Here is a 23,280-nt window from a genome sequence, read left to right on the forward strand (position 1 = left end):
TAACTATCCCACAGTGGGCTGGATGCTGGGACACTGAGTAAATTTAAGGAAAGGGACAGATTTTTAAATAGTAACAGGTTGAAGGGTCATGGAGAGCTGGCAGGAAAGCGGAGTTGAGCTGGGTTGAGATCAGGCTCAAGTGGCTGAATTGCTGATTCCTGCTCCTAATTCTTACGTTCTTGTGTTATGTTCTAAGTGAGATATTTTGCCGAAGGCTAATGGGTAACTAATGGGTATGGAAGACCAGGCATATCAAGCAATGAATGTAGTTTTTCAATAAAGGGTAAGTTGCGGTATTGAAATGTCTTAATTAAATTGTGATAACTCGCTGTAACCATCTATTATCATGACAAAACAAATTCTTTAAGAACATGCCTTTTATGAAGGTAAGTTTAAAAAAAAGAAAGAAAGACCATCACAAATATTGTTTGTCATTATATTCCCCTTATTTTACTACCAGGTAAAAGGAACCAAACATTACGGATTAGTTGTGGTTGGACATTCCTTAGGAGCTGGAACTGCAGCTATTCTTTCTTTCTTGCTCAGACCTCAGTACCCTACACTACATTGTTATGCTTACTCTCCACCTGGAGGACTTCTTAGGTAGGTGCATGTATTATTTTGTATGTAGACTTTATCTAATCCAGGTTACAGAAAACTGTACCAGAGTTAGTAGCCGCGTGGACTGATCTAGGACAGGGAAAAAAACACCGTTGCAGATGAGTGATATTGAGTTTGCCTACTGTATTAGTGACTTATTTAACTGATTAAAATACAAGAAAAATGGCACTGTATGATTTAGACTAAATAGGGATTGAATTGTGTCTGAACTTTGTTAATACATTATCTTTAATAGTTTTAAAACATTGTCGCTATACACACGTTACATTTTATTACAAATGGAGTGCACCTCAGGTGAAATTGATGGTAGTATTCCAATTAGCAAATTCCATCCCTAGACTAATAAAATTTGAAGTTGAACTTCTGCTGACTTCACACCACCTACGGTGTTAGGGAGGCTAATATATTAAAAACAGTGTGTGGAGATTGTACTTATGTAAAATAGTCTAAAAGTGATGGGTACTTCTGAATTGCTGCAGAAAACTGATGAACACATTCCATTCTTCAAAGTTCATGACCAGACTTTAAATTCAGTCCGTTTGTTTTGATAATCTGCAGTAATTAGCTTTTTCTAGGAACATGCAATTAAACAAAACTCAATAATGTATTAGGCACAGGAGATCCTCAAGTTTGCTTCAAATGAGTTAACAAATGTGTTAAAATAGCAGAAATTTGAATCAATTTTTTCTAATGCACAGAAAATGTTCAGCTCATTTAAAAAACAAGCAGAATTTAAAAGAATAATTAGCCCAGGGGACTGAGATGGAGAATGGATGAGTCACTGTTGTTTCAACTTTGAGACCCTAATTCAAAGCCCACCTGAACTGGCCACTGGATAAGTGTGATAAATAGAAATATGGTGCAGACGAAGATGCTGTACTCTTCTTGGGGCTAAAGCACATATACTGACTTGATCAGAAACTGATGTTGAGTACCTGATATGGAAAGTGTTTTGTTCTCTACTCTTAACATCGCCTACCTTAATTTTCAGAAGATCCACACAATGAGAAGTAAAACAAGCATTTGATTACATGAGATACGAGTTGAGTTCCAATTTACACTAACAGAGATGTCAAATGTAAAATAAATTTATTTAAGGATATACCTAAAGGACCTAATCATGCTTCTATTAGTTGTGTTTTCTGAGCATTTACTAGTATTAACTGGATTGACTTAATTTTTTTTTAAATTTCCTTTGCATCTTTATCAAAGTACAGTAGAAGTATTAAAAAGGTAGAATATGATAATAAGTATATGTTAAAATAAAATGTTTGAGTTCTCCTTAACCTTACACATAAAGCCATCACCTGTTGTAGTACTGAGCCTTAAGAGACTAAAATATCCCACTACTGGTCTCTGCTCCATTATGCTTTGATTACCTTTACAGACCTAGTTTGACTTTGCTGTCTCTGGATTAGGAGCACATCATACAGCATCTATATTCCTAGTTCTAAATTAACAATCTTTCTGCAATATAGTTCTTCGAATATTGGGCGTGGACAACTTTGGAATTGATTGCGATTGGCTCCAGATCAAATAGCCTGTTGATGGCTACAGCCTGTACTTTCAAATGAAGAATGGCTACTTGGGCAGGTTACTTGAAGCCCTTGGTACCCATGGAACCGTATCCTAGCAAGAATAATTGTCTTCAGGAGAGGAAGGAAGAAAGTAAATGCTAATCTTGTCCTATATGAAAATTTAGATCATATCAGTTTAATATTAGATCAGTTTTAATAAGTATATCTTTTGTGCTTTTTTTAATATGATCAGTTGATGTTCAATATTAAATTTTCTTTCAGATTACTGTGCCTCCAGTTTAATTGTTCTTTTCTAATTTAATCCTTAGCTCTGATGCTATGGAATACTCCAAGGAGTTTGTGACATCTGTCATCCTTGGCAAGGATCTGGTACCAAGGCAAGTTGAGGAATCTTATTTAAATTTTATCATGCTCTTAATCCACTGTACTATATTGCAACCTCAGTTCTGTGCTTTTTCACTATTTACGATTTTGATTGTCTGCCAGAATGTTTACAGATCTTGAGGCTTACTTTTCTAAGAACCAGCTTTATTTAATTGCTTTTCATTGATTTTTCACTTTGTATTGCCATTCAGCCAGATTGATCTTCCAGTTGTGGGACACATGGAAGAACTATTTATCCAATTAGCCCTGCTATATAGCTTTTGGTGTTTTTTTTAATCTTAGAAAGGAAATGAGCAGGAGCTAGGCAGTTTGCAGTTGTTAATGATTGCATCATTTTAATAATTAAAAATAATCTGGTACTTATTTGGATAATTTAACTGGCACTGTCAGAAATTCAAATTTCATGGAGTATGTGGTGGTTTTGCTTATCTGCTGATGGCTTTGAGGAGAACCATTCTATTGTGAAAAAATATTTGAGATGCTGCTTCATAAGTTAGCAGATATCAAATCTTTGTTTTCTTTAGTGAATTGCTGAATGTATACAGCTATTAATTTGTTCCAATAATGAATGTAGAATACAAGACCAGCACTTATTTCAGAAGCTGCACCGTTTGAAAATATTGAAGAACTTCAGATTGCCATGTGGTTATTATGAACTTTTGTATGTTATTACCTGAGATATAGATCCAGAGCTTCCACGAGAATTACAACCAGGAAATTGGGCTTGCCTGATATCCAAAACCCTACTTTGATAGTCTGATAAAAACAAAATACTGCAAATTCTGGATATCTGAAAGGTACACAAAGTACTGGAGAAACTCAGCAGGTCTGGCAGCATCTGTGAAGTGTGAAAGAGAATTAACAATTTGAGTGTGGTGCAACTGTTCTTCAGAACTGGGAGCTACCCGTAATCTTGGTTGGGTTCAAAATATGAAGGATGTGAAAAGCGGACAATTGATTAAACAGTAGGAGGGAGATGGAAAGCGCTGTGGTGAACAAACCAAAAGATGAAAATGGAGATCCCATTGGAGAGAAAAACATAACCTCTTCAAGGTGGTCATATCTGGAAGAGAAGTGACAGTGAATGAAATACTTCAATAAAGGCAAAATACTGCTGATGCTGGAAATCTGAAATGAACACAAAATATGTGGAGAAACACAGCTGGTCTGGCAGTAGTTCTGCAGAGAGTGAAATGGAGTTAATGTTTCAAGTCTATTATGACTCCTCTTTGGGTTCCCAGTTCACACTGTCCCCCATTCCCAACTGGCCTGAACTGCTCCTCAGGTATACTAGTTTGTTAACCATGACATCCAACATTCCTCACTCCTGATCCCAAGCTGCATCACTTGAGTTCTTATAAAACAGCCTTGTTGGGCCCCCCCTTGTCAGTATTAATTAATGTAGATCTGTTTCAGGGTCAACTAGAACAACTCCATAGTTGATTTGCAGCAGGTGATTGACCTCTGTATTTAAGACCTGAGTCCTTCCCCAGTGGGATAGTGGGCCTCAGCACAGCGAAAGGGTCCAGAAGTGACAATGAAACTTTTCTGAATCTCTGACTGTCCTTTGCTGCCTAATTCAAAATATTTATGTTGGAATTTTGCAGTCATTCTGTGTTTAAGTAATACTCTGCTTTTCATTCTTCCTGACAAAATGAATAACTTCACATTATACTCCATCTGCCAGATTTTACCATACTAATTCAAATCATCTATATCCTTCTGCAACTTCCTTATAAGTTTTGCACAACATACAAACCAATCTGCAAATTTAGCCATTATGCCTTCTCTAAGTCAGTGATATAAGTTGTAAGAAGGCGAAAACTCTTTACACAGGCCTTCACCCATCACACCCAGCCAATCAGACAAAGTATCATTTCTGCATTCTGTTTTCTGCCAGCAAGTCAATCGTCTATCCATAATAATTAGACCATGAGCATTTATTTTCTGCAATAACCTTTGATATGGCACCTTATCAAACGCCTTCTGGAAATTCAAGTATAGTACATCTGTGGGGACCCCCTTTATCTACATTTAGAGAACATGATTTCCCTTTGACAAAAACATGTTGACTCTTCCCAGTTACTTTGAGATTTTTCTAAATGTGCAACTATGATTTATTTAAGGATTGAATCAAACATCTTCTCCATGACATATGTCAAATCAACTGGCTTATATTTTCCTATTTTCTGCCTACCCCTCCACTTCTTGAATTGAGGGATTATATTTGCTATTTTCCATTCCAGTTGAACCTTCCCTGATTCCAGGTAATTTTGGAAAATTAACAGCACACATCTTCTACCTTTTTAAGATCCTAGAATGAAGTCCTGGGTGATTGTAATTTCACTACATTTCCCTCTCCGTTTTATTTCCTGATTTCTAATGGTTAGGTGTATTTTTGTATCCTATATAATGAAGCTGCATGCAAAATATTTGTGCATTTCATATGCCAATTCCTTATAATCAACTATTAATGTCCCATTCTCACTTTCTAAAGGACCAGCATCCACTTTACTTACTCTTTTCCTTTTTAACTACTTGTATTGATACCCTTAGCTAAGTATGCCAGTTCACTTCTACCATTTCAGTTTTCAGGCCCTTTATTTAGGTTTAAAATACTAACCTTACACCCAAATTCTCCTTTTCAAACTGGATGTAAAATTCAATCATATTGTGGTCGCTGCTACCTTAACTCTGAGATCATTAATTAATCCATTACCTCTTTGGTTGGTTCCAAAACATGCTGCTGTAAGGAACTATTTCACAAACATTCTTTGCACTTCTTATCCAGGCTACTACTACCATTCTGACTTGGATTAAAGTCACCCATGGTTGTTGGTATCTTTTTATCACAGTCACCCTGTATTTCTTCTTGTATACTTTGTCCCACATTGTGATTACTGTTCGGTGACCTATAGCTAGACTAGTTCCAGAAAACTTATTTCCTATGCTGTTCCTCACTCCAACCAATTCTACATACTGATCTTCTGAACCAAGGTCATCTCAAGCTATTGCACAAATGACATCCTTGATTAACAGTGTGATTCCTCCACCCTTACCAGCTTGCTATATTCCTTGAATGTCTCATACTCCTCAATATTCAGGACCCAACTATTGTCATCCTGAAGCCATAACTCTATAATGGTTGTCACATTATATTTGAATGTGTGCAATCAATTTATTTACTTCGTTATGAATGTGCATTCAGATACAAAGCTTGTAGTTTTGTCTTTTTGTTATCTTTGTAAAATCTAGTCTTAATTGTTGGTATATTTCTAGTTTCCTTTCTTTCTGCCCCTTCCCGTCATTCTCTGATCATCACTTCCCATATTGCTATTTTGCTGTCTTTCCTTGGCTATACTTTTTGATTTGCAGCATACTTCTCCATTTGATCACATTGCCACCACTATTTAGTTTAAAACCCTCTCTACTTCTCTAGCTACGTGGTTTACCTGAACATTGACTTCAATATGGTTCAGGTGTAGACCATCCAACAGTACAACCTGAACTTTACTCAGTACTGGTGTCCACGAGCAGGAACTCACTTCTCCCACATCAGTCTTTAAGCCATGTATTCATCTGTCTAATTTTATGTACCCTATGACAAGATATTTTATTAATTTAATAATCAATTTGTACCCTACCACAAAAGGTTAAGGACAGAAAAGACTTTAACCAATTACCCGAGATTCGCTAAACAGCTAATTCCTTTCTCTGTAATAGAGCAAGAACAAATTCTATTCAGCTCCAATGAATCTGGCTCTATCTCTGACTACCTGCCTCATGGTCCTCACTACAACTATTTCTCTCTCTTGTTCAAGCTTAAGCAATCTTTATGAGATAGAACAATGAAGAAGTCCAACTTTAACAAATTATCATAGGGATTCTACAGTACAATGTTTGAATAGTTAATTTATACATTTTGGGATTTATTTGATGAGCTGTTTCTTTAATTACATCATCTTCCACCACTTTAGTCTCTTCCCTGATCTGCTACCTCTTGATTTGAGTTTCATGTGATCCTTTGTATCTAATAGACAGACTTTCAGTCACTTCTAAATTTTCTGCCAAGCATTCCACAGTTCCCATATGTGTCAGCACTCAATGTGCACTGAATGAGGTGTCCTGATTTCCTTTTGAGCTAATTTATGTTAGGCTGAACATAAAATGTAACATGTAGCATTACCATCAGGTAGCTTTATGATCACAACATGGCCAACAGAACTTTAAGACTATACTGACTTGAGCTGGAAATTTGTTCAAATAATTATGCTGTTGAAAACTCCAGCCATTTAGTAATTTCAAGTGACTGTCGGTCCCAGATCATATGTACCAAATAAATTGATTCAACTTTTCTCATTTAAATATGAATTCAGAAGCTTTGAAATCATTGTTACATGAGATACAGACCTGAGTGAGGATTTAATTGTTGACCACTGCAACTCAACATCGTTAATGATGGGCTAATGTGACACACACTGCCTTGGGATAATTTGATGACTGCAATGTGATGAAGTTGGAGGAAGCATGCCACACTGATCTGGATACATTGCCAATTTTGTGCAAAATTGAACAAAATACTTCAGGCAAATTGATTTTTGAATCAGTATAGAAGAGAACAGAAAATCAGTCATGAATGGTTATATTCATGACATACATTTAAACTTTTGATCTTTTGCACAGTTGCATTAACCCAGATTATGCTAATATTTGATTGACTGACTGTTTTAGTTACTTCTCTTCCGCTCCACCCACCATTGGCAGATCTGATCCTCTGATGGAAAGGATATCTTTTGACCTTCAGCCCTGCCTTTTTAATGGCATTATCTGGTGCATGGGTAACTCAACTATATTTTTCAAACATGTAGACATTTGCTGGCGCTAGAGAAATCATTATCTATGCACAAAATCATACACTAACAAGATTAGTTCATTTTCTTATTGTACAGAAAAATTTGCATGCATCCTTAATATTCCTAAAGAATGTTACTCTTTCACCATGTTGCATGTGAATGTAGGAACAATGATAGGATATTTAGCCCCTTGAGCCCATTCTACCATTCATTTGGATTATGGTTAATCTGTTCTTGACCTATCTACCTTTAGATATGTATCCTTTAATATCATTGTCTAACTGTTATGACCACTGACGGTTTAAAACATGATGTTTTAAACTGTCTCCTTCAATTAAATATAAAATGGAATAATGGGGAGGGGCACATAATATCACACCAGGTTTGCTTTCAGATGAGCATAACATATTTAGCTGCCATACAGACAGTGACCCAGACTGAAACTTATTGAAAATAAGGCTAAAGTTTTAATGTCTGAATACAAAAGAGAAGGCAGCAGTTCTTGCTGCTTTTGACACTCTACTCGAAGTCAGTTAGACTGAAACATTTGGGGAAGACAACCCACAACAGCTGCTCATATGTGAGAAACATAGAAGATAGGAGCAGGAGAAGGCCATTCAGCACTTTGAGCCTGCTCTGCCATTCTTCATGATCATGGCTGATTGTCCAACTCAATAGCCTAATCCTGCTTTCTCCCCATAACTTTTGATCCCATTTGCCCCAAGTGCAGCTTTTGAATATATTCAATGTATTCTAGTCGCCTTTTGAATACGTGCAATGTTTGGCATCAACTACTTCCTGTGGTAATGAATTCCACAGGGTCATCACTCTTTGGGTGAAGGAATGTCTCCTCCTACGTCCTAAATTATCTACCCTGAATCCTCATACTGTGACCCCTGGTTTTGGACACACACACCATCGGGAACATCCTCCCCGCATCTACCCTGTCCAGCCCTGTTGCAATTTTATAAGTCTCTATGAGAGCCCCCCACTCATTTGTCAGAACTCCAGCAAAAACAATCCCAACCTAGTCAATCTCTTCATATTTCAGATCTGCCATCCCCAGAATCCGCCTGGTAAACCTTCACTGCACTCCCTCGACAGCAAGAGCATCCTTCCTCGGAAAAGGAGACCAAAACTGCACACAATATTCCAGGTGTGGTCTCACCAAGGCCCTGTATAACTGTAACATATTCCTGTCCTGTACTGGAAACCTCTCACAACGAAGCACAACATACCATTTACCTTCTTTACCGCCCGCTGCACCTGCATGCTTACCTTCAGTGACTGGTGCACAAGGACACCCAGGTCCTGCTGCACACTCCCCTCTCCCAATTTACAGCCATTCAGGTACTAATCTGCCTTGTTTTTTCTTCCGAAGTGAATAACCTCACATTTATCTAAATTATACTGCATCTGCCATTGATTTGCCCGCTCACCCAACCTGTCGAGATCATGCTGAAGGATCTCTGCATTCTTGTCACAGTTCACCTCCCACCCAACTTGGTATCACTTGCAGGCTTGGAGATGTTACGTTTTGTCCCCTCATCCAAATCATTAATATATACTGTGAGTAGCTGGGGTTTCACCACCAATCCCTGTGCCACACCACTAGTTACTGCCTGCCAATTTGAAAAGGGCTTATTAATTCCTACTCCTTGTTTTCTCTGTGCCAACCAGTTTCCTATCCATCTCAATACACTTCCCCCAATCCCATGCGCTTTAATCTTGCACATTAATCTCTTATGTGGGACTTTGTCAAACATCAGACAAAAGAAAAGAACTGTTTAGGTTAACAACCAAGTGAAAAACTAGTGAGGATAGAACCTATATTGGAAGGAACAAAGATTATGAATAGTGAAAGATCACAAAATCAACAGTTTGAGGCCCATATGTTTAAGGGTTCAGTGAAGAGTCTTAAAGGGACACTGGATGATTCATTGTGGTGAAACAGAGAGAAGAGATTTTATTAGATCCAATTGCAAACACTCACTGGACGTTGAAGTACTGGACTTTAATTCACATGAATTAATGCCAATATCTTTGATTTTTATGTCATTCATAATTGTAACTTCAGTCCTTCCCTTCTTTCTTTCTTCTTTATATTCTTGCACAAGTCACAATAGCCATCACCCTGAATTTTCGATGCATTAGTAAATTCTACTTTATTTTAGACCTAAGGAATTTTCTGTGAGTATTTTTTTAAAATTGGACTTCAGAAGCAGGTTTTGGGGGAATTAAGCCATCATCTATTTCAGAATGGAAAATGAACAAAATATCAGAAAAAAAGAGGACAACGGTAATGTGGTCAAAATTCACCTCTTCCTCTTGTCCATGACAAACTTAAAAATGGATTGAGAGTTAGGAGGTATAAGATTGCAGTTCTACACAAGTAGAATGTCCATTGCACTTTCTATAAATCACATTTCTTTGTGCAACTTCTCATTACCTAGTCCCATTAGATGAAAGATCAAGTAGGCTGGCTGCTATTGTTGTGTGCACCTGTTTGGCTTCAAGATTAGGCATGCAGGTTTCACACAAATACCTTTGTTCTATTAAGTATTACCATGGGATATGTTCCTAATTGTTACTAGCCAAGGGATATGTTCTTAATAATGCATTGCCATTCTTATGTTCCTACAGACTTGGTTTGTCGCAGCTAGAAGTCTTTCGTAGACACTTACTTGAAGTGTTGCAGAAGAGCAATAAACCAAAGGTTTATTTTTCTGACTTTTTTCTGAGTGTACTTCTTCTTTAAGTATTTTTTATTGAATAGTGTGAATACACTATTGCAGCATACGTCAAAAGCCGGAATATAGTATTTTTGTTTGTGTTTGTAGGCATTTTGGAAAGTTGATTGTTATTATTATCTGGCTGATGTTATCAATTCAGAAACATCAGGACTATATTCTTGACTAACCAATTTCCCAGTAGTGCAAAACATTATTTTTCAGCATGCTTGCATTACATCTGTGCATTCTGTATCGTGAACTATTACACTTCGCAACAATGTGGGATGTACTCTAATAGTGGGAAATGAAAATAAATTAGATTTGGAACAGTGGAAACAGTGTGTTCAGACAGGGCTGCAAGAGTTTGCAAGTAACAGGACAGGTGAAGAATTTATAGACGAGAGCAAAGATTTTGAATTCAGTAATTTAGAGAATGGGGAGGCCATGGTGCTAATTAGAGATAGGCTAATAGGTAAATGGAACTTAGTGTGGATAAGATACCAACAGTATGGTTTTGAATATGTAGTGGAGTATAGGAAGCAAATGAAGTGATCATGGATTCAGGTTGATGGGAGAGAAGTAAGTTAAATCACATGGGATTCAGGGTGAATTTGCTAATTGGATACAAAATTGGCTTACTGGCAGACAACAGAGTGGTGGTGAAGGGTTATTTTTAGACTGGAGACCTGTTACCAGTGGGATCGGTGCTGGGTCCATTGTTGTTTATCATTTATATAAATTATTTAGATGAGAATATAGAAGGCATGGTTACCAAGTTTGCAGATGACACCATAATTGGTAGTATAGTCGATAGCGAAGAAGGTTATCTAAGATTACAAAGAAATCTTGATCAATTGGGTCAATGGACTGAAGAGTGATAGATGGAGTTTGATTAGGATAATTGCGAGGTCTTGCATTTTGATAAAACAAGCAAGTGCAGAACTTATGCAATTAAAAATGGGGCCTTGGGTAGTGTTGTAGAACAGAGAACTAGGTGTTCAGGCACATAATTCTTTGAAGTTTACGTCACATGTAGACAGGGTGGTTAAGAAGACGTTTAGCACGGTTGCCTTCATTGCTCAGACCTTTGAGTATAGGATCTGCGACATCATGTTGAGATTGTACAGGATGTTTGTGAGGCCTGTTCTGGTCATCCAATTATAGGAAGGATATTATTAAGCTGGAGAGGGATGTTGCCTGGAATGGAGAGAGGCTGGATAGGCTGTGACTTTTTCACTGGAGCATAGGAAGTTGTGGGGTGACCTTATGGAGGTTTATAAAATCGTGGCATTGATAAGTTGAATAGCAAGGCCCTTTACCCTTGGGTGGAGGAGAATTTTGTTTTAGTCCAGTCCAGTGTTATCGATGAATAATATGATTCCAAATGTTTAATTTTTTAAATTATAATTCTTTCTGCAGTGGAGAATAATCATGGGCGGTACTAAATGTATTCCTAAATCTGAACTGCCGGATGATGAGGAAGTGCCTAACATTCAGAGTAACAGGCAATGGACCTACCCCAGTGACCTTACTATCGCTCTTTCTGCTAGTGTGCCACTCTACCCACCAGGTCGGATTATACACGTCATACACAACCATCCTGAGGAAAAGTGGTAGGTTCTATAAAATTGTTTGGCTCCAGTTCACGATGCCTTTTTGTCAATTTATGAACCCATTTGTACCAGCCTATCTTCCTCCAAGTCTTTTGTCTGTGTCAACTGAAACAAGAAAGCTGCTATAATGGCCCTGTGAATAATTTCACTCAGAATTTCCCTTCCTTCTTGCCTTTCATGGTGAAACTCCTGACTATCTTCTCGATTCAATTTTTTGTCCTATTTGTTCCTGATGTGAGTAAAGAGTTGTATGTTCAAGTTTGCAGATAGGGCTATAGTAAGTATTGCAGATGGGAACAGTAAGTCGCAAAGGGAGATAGATTAACTGAATGGACGAAACTATGGCAAATAGAGCTGAAGTCTGGACCAATGAAAGACAATTTTTTTTTAATAGATGATAAACTAGAAACTGCCGGTAGTCCAAGTACAGAAATAATTGAAAGCCAGTAGACAGGTGCAAATCACTAAAGGCTGCTGCAGTGTTGGTCTTCATATCAAGGAGTCTAAACTGCAAAGGGAGAAAATGATGCCTCTGTTTTACTGAGCTTTGATAAGACACCATAAAATTTACATTCAGTTTTGCATATCACATTATAAAAAATATTCTGGCTTTGGAGCAGGACAGCCAAGGTTCATCCAAATAATACTGGAACTCAAGTTACGGATTAAATTATGAAAACGGGTGGAGTAAAAATTGTGTGTATTTGCTTGGGTGTAAGTGATTAAGGCATGATCTAATTGAGATGTTTCTAATGCTGAATGAATTTGCCGGGGTAGATACAGAGACACTTTTATCATGCGATGGAAGAAATCAAGAGGGAGACATATAAAATTAGAGCTAGGAGCCGAAATTAGCAAACTGTTTTTAACACAATAGTAGAAATTTCAAACACTTCCCCAAATGACTGTGTATACTGTGACAATTGGAGCCGTCGAGGTTAATAGCTTTTGGTTGGTTAGGGGTTTTAGGGATCTGGAGAAAATTTGGCAAATGGTATTAATGTACAGATCAGCCATGACCTAATTGAACATCCCAATGGGCAGAATAATCTACTCCTGTTTCTTATGTTTAAAGTCCATGCTGTGTTCTAATTTGTCAGGTTGCACAATGGTGTTTCTATAGCTCTATATCACCATCTAGTGCCATAAATTGGGACCTGTAGCAGCAAATAAAAAAAAGAGCAAGCCAGATTTTGAAATGAGATCTGATGCAATGTCTTTAAGTTGCTGTGCAGGGCATTTGATGACATCTGCCAACAGTCACACTTGTCCTTGAATATTTAAGTTTTGAATTTTTTTTTTGCTTTGCAAGTTGCTGGAAATGTCAATTAGTAACGTAGATGCTTGGTTTGATTAGGTTCAGAGACCTGGTGATCAGGGCAACCAACTTCATATCTCCTTAACAAATATGATTGAAACACAGTAAAAGTAACAGCACAAGGAATAAAATGGGTAAAGTTAATGTCAAATCAAGTGCAGAAAAGAAATAGACGGGGAAAAAGGATAGGAGTAAGAGGTAAAGAGAACAAAGGTAATTTTTTAAAAAATATTTAAAATCCATAATTTTACATTTTTTTTAGATTTCCAACTGCAGTTGTAGGATTTACTCACCCATATCTCTATCCAACAGTGTTCATGTAGTCTACATTCCAGGTTAGCATACATACTATATTATCGAACCATATTGAAACTAGTACATGTGATTATATTATCTGATCATATCATGACATGTTCACGTCTTTTAAGTGCAAATACCTACTTGTGATTACCAGAAATCCCATACCGTCCACCCCGCCCTTCCCAAAAAAAAGCCTACTTTTACAAAACAGCTGTGACATGATAGCTAATGCATTTCAGTGCTGAGTTGGGCAGCAAGGGAGATTTTAAAGGTGGAGCGACTTGATGTGCTTGACACTGTCATATGCTGCTGTCCAACCACTTAAAGTTAAGGGAAAGTGCTGCTACCAATTCTCCATTCTGTGCTGAGTATAGGGGCCTGTATGATAAACAGTGGTAGAGGACAAACAACTTACGAGAGCTTAATAGGAAGAGGCACTTGTCTAATGACAGGATGTAATTGATTGTATGTTAGCAACAGGTGCAGGTTACATGATCAGTTAGATATAATTAAAAAGAAAATTGGCAGCAAGGGATGACTTGTTTGTCTCCATTCGGACCTCATATTAGATTGCCTCTTTCCATGCAACGACTGTGTGAGATCATAAAATTTTTTGGAGCTCAATGGAGCTTTAACATTAACTCTTTCAGAATCATTGCCTTACACAGCATCTCTCCTAAGTTTTTTAATGTCATTAGTTAACACTTATATGTTTAGGATATAACTAATTTTACATTTACTGCTCCTGTTATGATGGTACTAGTGGAAAAGGCAGATCCCAGAATGAAGGCTGGCTTGACAGATCATATGCCTGTTTTGGTTTGTTCAGTTCATTGGCATGTTAGTCGCTGGAATGCATTCATGTGAGACTTTGGATTTTATTTTAATAAAACAGCACAGGTTTATTAGTGAAAAGGAAGAAAACAAACTGACTGAGTTGCATACGTATATTAGAATTACAAAGAACTTAGTGGTAAACAAGATATCAATTGAAAGCGTAATGCTGTGGATGATGGAAATGTAAAACAAATGCAGAGAATGCTGAAGAAACTCACCAGATCTGGTAATATCTTTTAGAGAGAGAAACAGAATTAACATTACGAGTCTGGTATGCCGATTCTTCATCACAAGGTTTTCCTCAAACCCTTTTCACCTTGTTTTCCAACATTATCTGTTACGAAGAGTCAAATCTAGTGAAATTTTTCTCCTATCTCAACTCTTTGTATCTGCTTAAGTGACTTCTTCCAGTTTCTGTCTCTTGAATAGGGAGGGGAGGCAAGTTTATGATTCCTTTCACAGATCTGATGCCCTATATTTCTTGAATTCTAACATCCTGAACATTTCTGCCCCAAAGTGTCTTGGCTTGGAAACTTAACAAACTGGGAAAGAAAGTACTGCTGCTGCAGTAAAAACCAAAAGAACTGCGGATGCTGTAAATCAGGAATAAAAACAAAGTTTCTGGAAAAGCTCAGCAGGTCTGGCAGCATCTGTGGAGGAGAAAACAGAGTTAACGTTTCGGGTCCGGTGACCCTTCCTCAGAACTGCTGCTGCTGCAGTAACTGGTTTCTTCTGAACTGAACTAAAACTTATTTGGAGGTAAACTTAAAGATGCTTCTGAGCTCAACTGTTGTGATACATCTTGACTAAAACTCTGATGTATTCTAAACTGAACTAAAAACATTGTTGTGCTTACGCTGCCTATTATAAATCTCAAAGTATGAACGTATTATTCCATTAACACTCATGGGTTCTCCCAAGCCCTTGATTACAGTTACATGTCTTCTTGGGACTGGTAAATTTAGGCTGTGTTTCTTGAGAAGTAACCTTAACAGCACTGCCTCCCTCCTTAATGCAATTTAAATTAAAGAGCGGTTGATAATTTTACAAGCCTTTCTTCCTACTAGCTCATCTCTCCCCATATCCCTGATTTCACATATTCAGGGGGTCTGAAGGTTTTTCCCAGTTCGTCTAGAACTCATTGGCTTTGGACTTTGAAGATTACTAGGTCTTTGGCTTGAGGAGTTGACCTTCAGTCAGATTCTCAGTAAATCCTTTTCTGCTGGAGGATCATTTGTCTGTTGGGTGTAATTTGTGGAATGTGCCAATAAGTTCTTCCATTATCTGTTTGGAGGACCATTAATCTCATGAATGTCCTGCGAAGAGCATCTCTTCCCTGATAACTCAGGTAATTGTCCAATTATTTCACCTGGGGGATTGGTCTTGATGAACATGGATCATGGAAGATGATTGCTCTGTTGAAGCAAGTGCTTTCTTCCTTGTAGTAACTTGGATTTTACGACAGGGCTTTTTTGACAATAAACAGAAACTGTGGACATTGATCTGGCTTCCATGGAGTTGCATGAAGCTCATCTCCATTTTGTTCAAGCAAATCTTTACACTCAGTCTGCTGATACATCTGTGCTGAAGTATTTAAGTTTTCTATTTCCACTTGTTGATTAGGTTGGTTGTCTCTAGTCACCCTCTGTAAATTTCTTCCCGTTGTTCTAGACTTTTCATATCTGCAGTCATAATGCTAAAAGACTGCTGGTTGTGTAGCATTATCCCTCTCTGTTCTACTGGTAATTCTTTTGAAGTGAAAGGATTGAAAGTTTGTTCTTGAACTTATCTGCCAACTAATTTAAATTTACTGAATCAATTTGTTACGCCAGCTGCTTTGCTATCTGAACAATTTCAGTCAAAATTTCATCACTTAGTTCAAGTGGACTATATTGCACATTCTTGTTTTCAGTGTCTGCTTCTTGTAGCAAACTTTGCTGATATTTGTCTTCTGGATTTTTTTCAGTGATAAGAATGAAAAAAATTCTCACCAGTTCTGTAAAGTCACAGACTTCCTTTTTATTGACAGTATTAAAAATTTTTCTCATAGTGACATAGAATCTACTGAGATTACCTTTCTTCTTTTTGGATTCTGCCATGACCTCATGAAACCCAATGAAATCTTCTACCAGTTACACCTTGAGAGCTTTGTTGACAATGGTTTGTTTCTGAACCAGTTGTTCACCTGAAACAATTTGAAATTCTTTAGCTACCTTAAGACTGTTCAGGTCAAGGCATGTGTGCTAAGTGAAAAGTGTAAATTACGAACTAAATACAAATTTCCAACTTACACTTTTTTTGTTGCAGTGTTACTTGTAACATACCTTTACTCATGAGAGTTCCTCCACCTGTGCATGTGGTTTCATCTATGTGGGCTGTAATTTTTGTTTTTCTTCAGCCAAAGCATTTGATCTGATAGGAACAAATGTCAATGTCCTGAATCGTTCTCGTAATAGTATAAAATTTGAATTGGTTAAATCACCAAAATATCTAGCGATGCCTGTAAATTTTTCTCATGGTGGTATATTTTATAATGTTAGTATCTTTTCTAAAGCAGGAGGTTTTACTCCGTTATATCCTGTTTGTATGAGTAAGCGTTTGGCTTTTTGTTGCTCTGAATCTGTGTCTTACTTCTGCACAACTTCTGGAAATGACTGAGACAACAAGGTGCAGGGCTGGATGAACACAGCAGGCCAAGCAGCATCATAGGAGCAGAGAGGCTGACGTTTCGGGCCTAGACCCTTCATCAGAAATGCAGTATTCTTTTGTCATAGCTGGCACTAGTAGTGCTGGTGAGGCTTTTTTGTTCCAAAGCTAGCTGTTACTTTCTGTGTTAACTTGTCATATTTGTCTATATAGTGTTTAGGTCTTATAAATTGTAGAAGTTCTGTTGTTCTCTTGTGATGTGGTTATCCTTCTTCTCTGAGGATTTGTCTGAGTCTTCTTGATTTCTGCTTCAAGCGTATTTTGAATAGTTTTTTTTTCCAAAGTCAGCCCTTTGGACTGTAATAATCCTGATAGAAATTCATCAATATTGTGAACAATAATCTGTCTCTTCTGAATTCTGATTTCAAAGTATCATATTCTCAGTCTTCCACTAATCTACGAAAAGCTCTGAATTTCCCTGGATTCTGAACTCTGTTAAATCTTGCTTTTTCAAGAGTTTTATTTATTTTCAGACTTGCATACTTATCAAAATCGATTAGAATTCCTGAAAATTGTCCGTGCCTTGTTTTATAGTTTTGTGATTTATGATGTCATGCTGTATATGGTATATTGTTTAAAATAGTGCATTTACTTGTTTAGCTTCATAGTTCATAATTAGTATTGAAGCAATTCTGAACCTTAAGAACTGATTTCTCCAAACCTGTTTTCTGTTTGGCCCATCTCTGATATGAATCTTGATGGCAACATTATTTCTCCTGCCATTGCTCCTTTTTGTGGTAACTTATTTTCATTTAAAGCTGTTTTAGATGAGTAGCATTTCATTGTTGTTTGATCTATTTTTCTTCAAGGTTTATCGATTCCGCTGAAGGCGCTATAAAAATAGGCTGGGACTTTTTCACTGGAACGAAGGAGATTGAAGGGTGACCTTATATAGGTTTATAAAATCATGAAGGGCATAGATAAGGTGAATAGCAAGAATCTTTTCCTTAGGGCGGGGGCGTTTAAAACTAGGGGTCATATTTTAATTGTGAGAGGAGAAAGATTTAAAAAGGACATGAGGGGCAACTTCTTTCACATAGACACTGGTTCATATGTGGAATGAACTGCCAACAGAAGTGGTGGATGCAGGTACAGTTACATCATTTAAAAGACATTTGGATAAGTACATGAATAGAAAAGATTTGGAGGGATATGGGCCAAATGCAGGGAAGTGGGATTAGGTTCGTTTAGGAACGTAGTTGACATAGACTAGTTGGACTGAAGGATCTATTTCCATACTACGTGACTCAATGACTGTGATAGCTTTAAAGCTTGCAGACTTGCGTAAAATGATGTTGTTCTAATTTTCTTGACTTATAAGCATTTTCAAACTTTTAAACTCTACATAATAGCAATATTGTAATATTTTCTTTTGTTTGTAAAATTTTAAGCACTCAATACTATGTTATTTCCTTGTAATAAAGCTTTAAAATTTTTACTAAGGCAATACTGTATCTTTGTAATGTTGCCTCTTATTCAGCTAAAGAAGTAGGAATATGATTGCACAGCTGTTATTAATCCAGCAATATCTTTAGTATCTAGTAATCCTTTAGTATCTTCTCAGAATGGTAAATGTTAATATGAGCCAAGACTATGCATATTGGTAGGTTATTTAGTCATGTGTCAGCATAACTGCAATGGACTGTACGTGTTTTAATTTCATAGAAGCATAGTGCACTTGCTAGCAGGAGTCACCAGAATCAAATTTCCCCCTTCCTCCCCACAATTATTGAAATAAATTGTAGCACCTCAACTGTTGCTGTTCCTAAAACTTCAAGGTGACAACTGGAGGTTATATATTACCAGTTTCCCATTGAATAAATTGGGCAGGTATTATAATTGTTCTTCTTTGTTTACTATGGGGAATGTGCATTTGAGTATGATTCCTGTGTTAGTTGTTGGGCAAAATGCTGTTCCAGCTGGTGACATGTCATTTTCACATTTCCTATTTTTCATTGAGGTTGACGCACATTTTATATCTGCTATACTCACTTAAAAAAATGTATTTGGAGTTGGGAGTGATAGTTTGGGGTATTCTGGTTTGAACTCCTTTCATGTTAATTTTTGCAGTTGCTGTGGACAGGAAGAGTCGACTTATTATGCTATTTGGAGTGATAACAAGACTTTAGATGAGGTCATCATCTCTGCTGCCATGCTGAATGAGCACATGCCTCATGTTGTAATGGATGGATTACACAAGGTATTTTTCCAACTGATTTTCCTACTAACTGACAAAGCAAAATACAGAAACATAAAGAAAAATTGTGAGCTGTTCGACTGATTTCCTATGTAATTCTACGTTGTCAGGACATTGAGGTTAGGTAATCTGACACATGAATGATGAAATTGGTATACTGGTGCAGCACACAAATAAGAAGGCAAGTGGAATGTTGGTGTTTATTTCAAGAGAAATGCAATGTAAAAATGAAAAACTGTTAATGCAGCTGCGCAGGACCTTGCTGACACCCTGTCTGGATTAATGTATCCAGTTTCAAGTTTGCTTATTTGACAAAGGATATAATTGCTTTAGAAGCAGATTAAATAAGATTCACTCAACTAATTCCCTCAGTTGAAGTGCTTATCTTATGGAGAAATGTTGAACAGATTGGGCCTATAGCCATTGGAGTTTAGAAGAAACGAGAATTTGACACATATACAGTCCTAAGGGGACTTCACAGGGTAGATGCTGTGAAGATATTTCCTTTTGTGGACTTTGCTTGATTGATTTTTGATGGACAAAGGAGTAAACTTTACAGGACAGAGAAGAAAGTGGAATTAGGGTCTCAAGCAGATCTGTTGTCAATTGTCTTTATCAAATGATGAAGCAACCACAGAGAGCCAAATGGCCTACACATGCTCTCAAATTCGAAGCTCCTCTGTCCTTTTACCTTTGGGATTTGAGTTAAAATCAAAGTCAGACTATTGGGTTGAAAAACATCTCTCTCTATTGGCTATAATGGCTCAATGTGGAATGGGTTTAGACAGTATCATATCAGTTCATCGTGGATTTTGATGTGGACAATGAAAAATGTCATGTATGCAGTTGATATGCTTTGCATAAGTTGGGATGAATGGGAAGAAGTGTGAATGAAATGTAACTCTACAGCTATTGTGCACGGAATGTCAACTAATAAAATTTCTACTGACATCGCACAATTTATATTAGTACTGCCAGCCCTCAGCACTCTCATCCACATCCTGATAGCCGTAAGAGGACACATGGCTAATGATAATGAAACCAACTGTTCTGCTGTATTAAGCACTTCTGAGTATCATGTAACATTGGTATTATGTGATTGTATTTTCACTGGGTGAGACTGATCGTAACTCATTCTCATAATAAGACTAAAAATTTTTAGGAACAGAAAAGATATTGCCCAGAAAGCCATCACCGTATCACTGATAACCCAATTTACTCTCCTCCTCAGTTAATTGCGTCTATTTTAAGGTCTCTAATCAATTTTGATAAGCAGATGTAGCCTCAGCTTAAAGTCTCACTGAAAAGAAAAGAGTCCTTTGTTAGTCCGTGTTGCTAATTTATGATTTGCTTTCCATTTTGGCTTAGGCAAGATAATTGTCAATTGAATAACACTGACACTAACATTGCAATTTTAAAGACTCTTATAAAGCACATACACTGGACCATTATGCTGAGCCATCACTAAATGCAGACAACTTCCAAGTTATTTTGAGAAGTTTTCCAAAGTCAGGAGTAGAAAAAAATTGAATGGATGTCCAGTCCCTTTCTGTTTCTCTTTGTGGTGTTGCATTGAGCGTTGGCTGATACCAGTCTCTTGTTGAAGTTTCTGTTTTGTATGCTGAATGGAATCCAATATCTCCTATTGTTTATAATTTTAAAAACACATAGCACATTTCCATGTAATGTCTTTCTCCAAGACCATATCATAAGTGGTCCCAGAACTATTGGAACAGTTCTGTCAAAAGGCCATCGACCTGAAAAGTTAACTCTGTTTCTTTCTTCACAGATGCCACCTGATCTGCTAAGTGTTTCCAGCATTTTCTGTTTTAATTTTAGAATTCCAGCATCTGCAGAATTTTGTTTTTCTGTTAATGAAATTGTAGCTGTGTGAATTTTACAGAGCTGAGCAAGCTGTAAATACCAGAAGTATGGCCATTAAAATCTGTGCCAAAGGGAACAGCAAGATGGGAAATGGGCACAAGTAGGCCTAAAGCTATATGCATATAACAGAACTGCATGTTCTGTATTTTTATCTGACTAGATGGCAGTAATCTGTACCTCTGAAAGCAAATGGAATTTGATACTTTATTCAGCAATTTGTATTTTACATTTTAGTTTGGATTTTTAAAAATTTTGTATGGTGGAATAAGAGGGATAGATATTGATCTAATTCAAGTGAATGTATAGGGCATTTTTCCTGGAGTGTACACTTCCAGAAAGCAGGTATGGAATGTGATTGGTGAGAGAGCCTTTAGACTGTTCTGTTGAAGTTAATAAAAAAAGAAAGGATGCCAGTTGGAACTGCGGCAACTTGAGAAAAGGAAAAGAATTGGTATTTGAAATGGTGAGTGAGAAATCCTGTTTGTAATGTATATATTTAAATAATTTCAAGGAGAATGTAGGTGATCTGTTTAGTAAGTTTTCAGACAACATGCAGGTTGGGGGAAGCTGTGAATAGTGAGGATTGCCAGAAGGTACAGCAGGATATATATAGGCTGGAGACTTGGGCAGAGAGAGGGCTGATGAAATTTAATCTGGACAAATGCAACATGATACATTCGGAAAATCTAATGCGGGAGGAAAGTATACAATAAATGGCAGAACCTTTAGAAGCATTGACATCCAGAGGGATCTAGGCATGCAAGTCTACAGTTTCCTGAAAGTGGCAACGTAAGTGGATAAGTTGATTAAGAAGGCATGTTTGCCTTCATCAGTTGGGACATAGAGTATAAAAATTGACAAGTCATGTTGCAGCTGTATATAAACTTTAGTAAGGCTATATTTGGAATATTGAGTGCAGTTCTAGCATGTAGAAGCTTTGTGGAGTGTGCAAAAAAAGGTTTATCAGAATGTTGCCTGGTTTGGATGATATTAGCTGTGTGGAGAAATTGGACAAACTCAAGTTCGTTTTCACTTGAATGTCAGAGGCTGCATGGTGACCTGGTAGAAGTTTACAAAATTATGAAAGGCGTGGTTAGAATAGATAGTTGGAGTCTTTTTCCCAGGGTTGTAATGAAAATTTTAGGAATTATAGGTTTAAGGTTAAAGGGTAAAAGTTTAAAGGAGATTTGAGAGGTACATTGTTTTACACAGGGTTGTAAATGCCTGGAATGCGCTGTCAGAAGAGGTGGTAGAAGCAGATACAATATAAAAATGTAAGAGGCATTTTGACAGATACACGAATAGGCAGGGAATAGAGGGATCCAGACTGCAAAGATTCGGAAGATTTTTAGTTTAGAAAGGTGTCGTGTCAGTGCAGACTTGGTGGGCCAAAGGGCCTGTTCCTATGCTGTACTGTTCTTTGTACCAATCCAAGTGTCTCAATTACAGCAATCCAAGACTCCTCAGAAAATTTGCAACTAATTTTTAAGGAAGTTATTGAAACGACTGAAAATATATCCTGCACTGCACAATTAATGGTAAAGGTTGCATACACTCACCTAAACTGAAGTAATTCACAGTGTTTAACATGTCCCTGCCAGAAGCAAAGCAAAATCAGCAAGTTCAAACTTCATCTTTCTTTTTAAACCCAATCTTCAATTAAAATCGTGTTGTAGAAATAAAATTAGCATTTTGAAATTTTATCTTTTACTTAGTGAATTAGGGATTCATTACATTTCAGTTCATTCTTGCAAGTATTATAGATTTGCTTGTGAACAGTTACATTTGTGAATATGATGCAGTGTACGTTAGAAATGGAATAGTGCAGTAGAACTTGGGAGGCCAGGTACAGGCTACTCAAAATTTCAACCCTGGAATGATAAAACGAGATCTGTTCCACTTCAAACATCTTCAAAACTTAAAAGATAAGAGCAACATATAACAGATGCGGGAAATCTGAAACAAACACAGAAAAATGCTGGAGGAATTCAGCATGTCTGACAGCATCTATGGAGAGAGAAGCAGAGTTAATGTTTTGAGTCCAATATGACTTCTTCAGAACTGAAGAAGAGTCATATCAGACTTGAAATGTTATAACTCTTGTTTTTCTCTCCACAACTGAATTCCTTCAGCATTTTCTGTGTTTGTTCCAAAACTTAGATGGCTGGTGATATTCAAATTACGTTACATTGTTACTACATTACGTTACATTGTTACTACATTACGTTACATTGTTACTACATTACGTTACATTGTTACTACATTACGTTACATTGTTACTACATTACGTTACATTG

The 23,280-nt window shown here is 37.1% G+C and overlaps 1 protein-coding gene across 1 annotated transcript in view; it reads left to right on the forward strand.

The window, feature by feature from the left end:
- Window positions 1-371: 371 nt before the first annotated feature.
- LOC125485270 (diacylglycerol lipase-alpha-like) overlaps window positions 372-23,280 on the forward strand; it is a 49,946-nt gene continuing 27,037 nt past the window's right edge. The window contains exons 1-6 of the mRNA XM_048607313.1: window positions 372-386; window positions 461-603; window positions 2,468-2,536; window positions 10,040-10,112; window positions 11,548-11,741; window positions 18,973-19,102. Of these exons, the coding sequence (XP_048463270.1) occupies window positions 372-386; window positions 461-603; window positions 2,468-2,536; window positions 10,040-10,112; window positions 11,548-11,741; window positions 18,973-19,102 (624 nt within the window). The remainder of the gene's footprint in view (window positions 387-460; window positions 604-2,467; window positions 2,537-10,039; window positions 10,113-11,547; window positions 11,742-18,972; window positions 19,103-23,280) is intronic.

The sequence above is a fragment of the Rhincodon typus genome, chromosome 17, assembly GCF_021869965.1.
Source record: "Rhincodon typus isolate 14 chromosome 17, sRhiTyp1.1, whole genome shotgun sequence".
NCBI lineage: Eukaryota > Metazoa > Chordata > Chondrichthyes > Orectolobiformes > Rhincodontidae > Rhincodon > Rhincodon typus.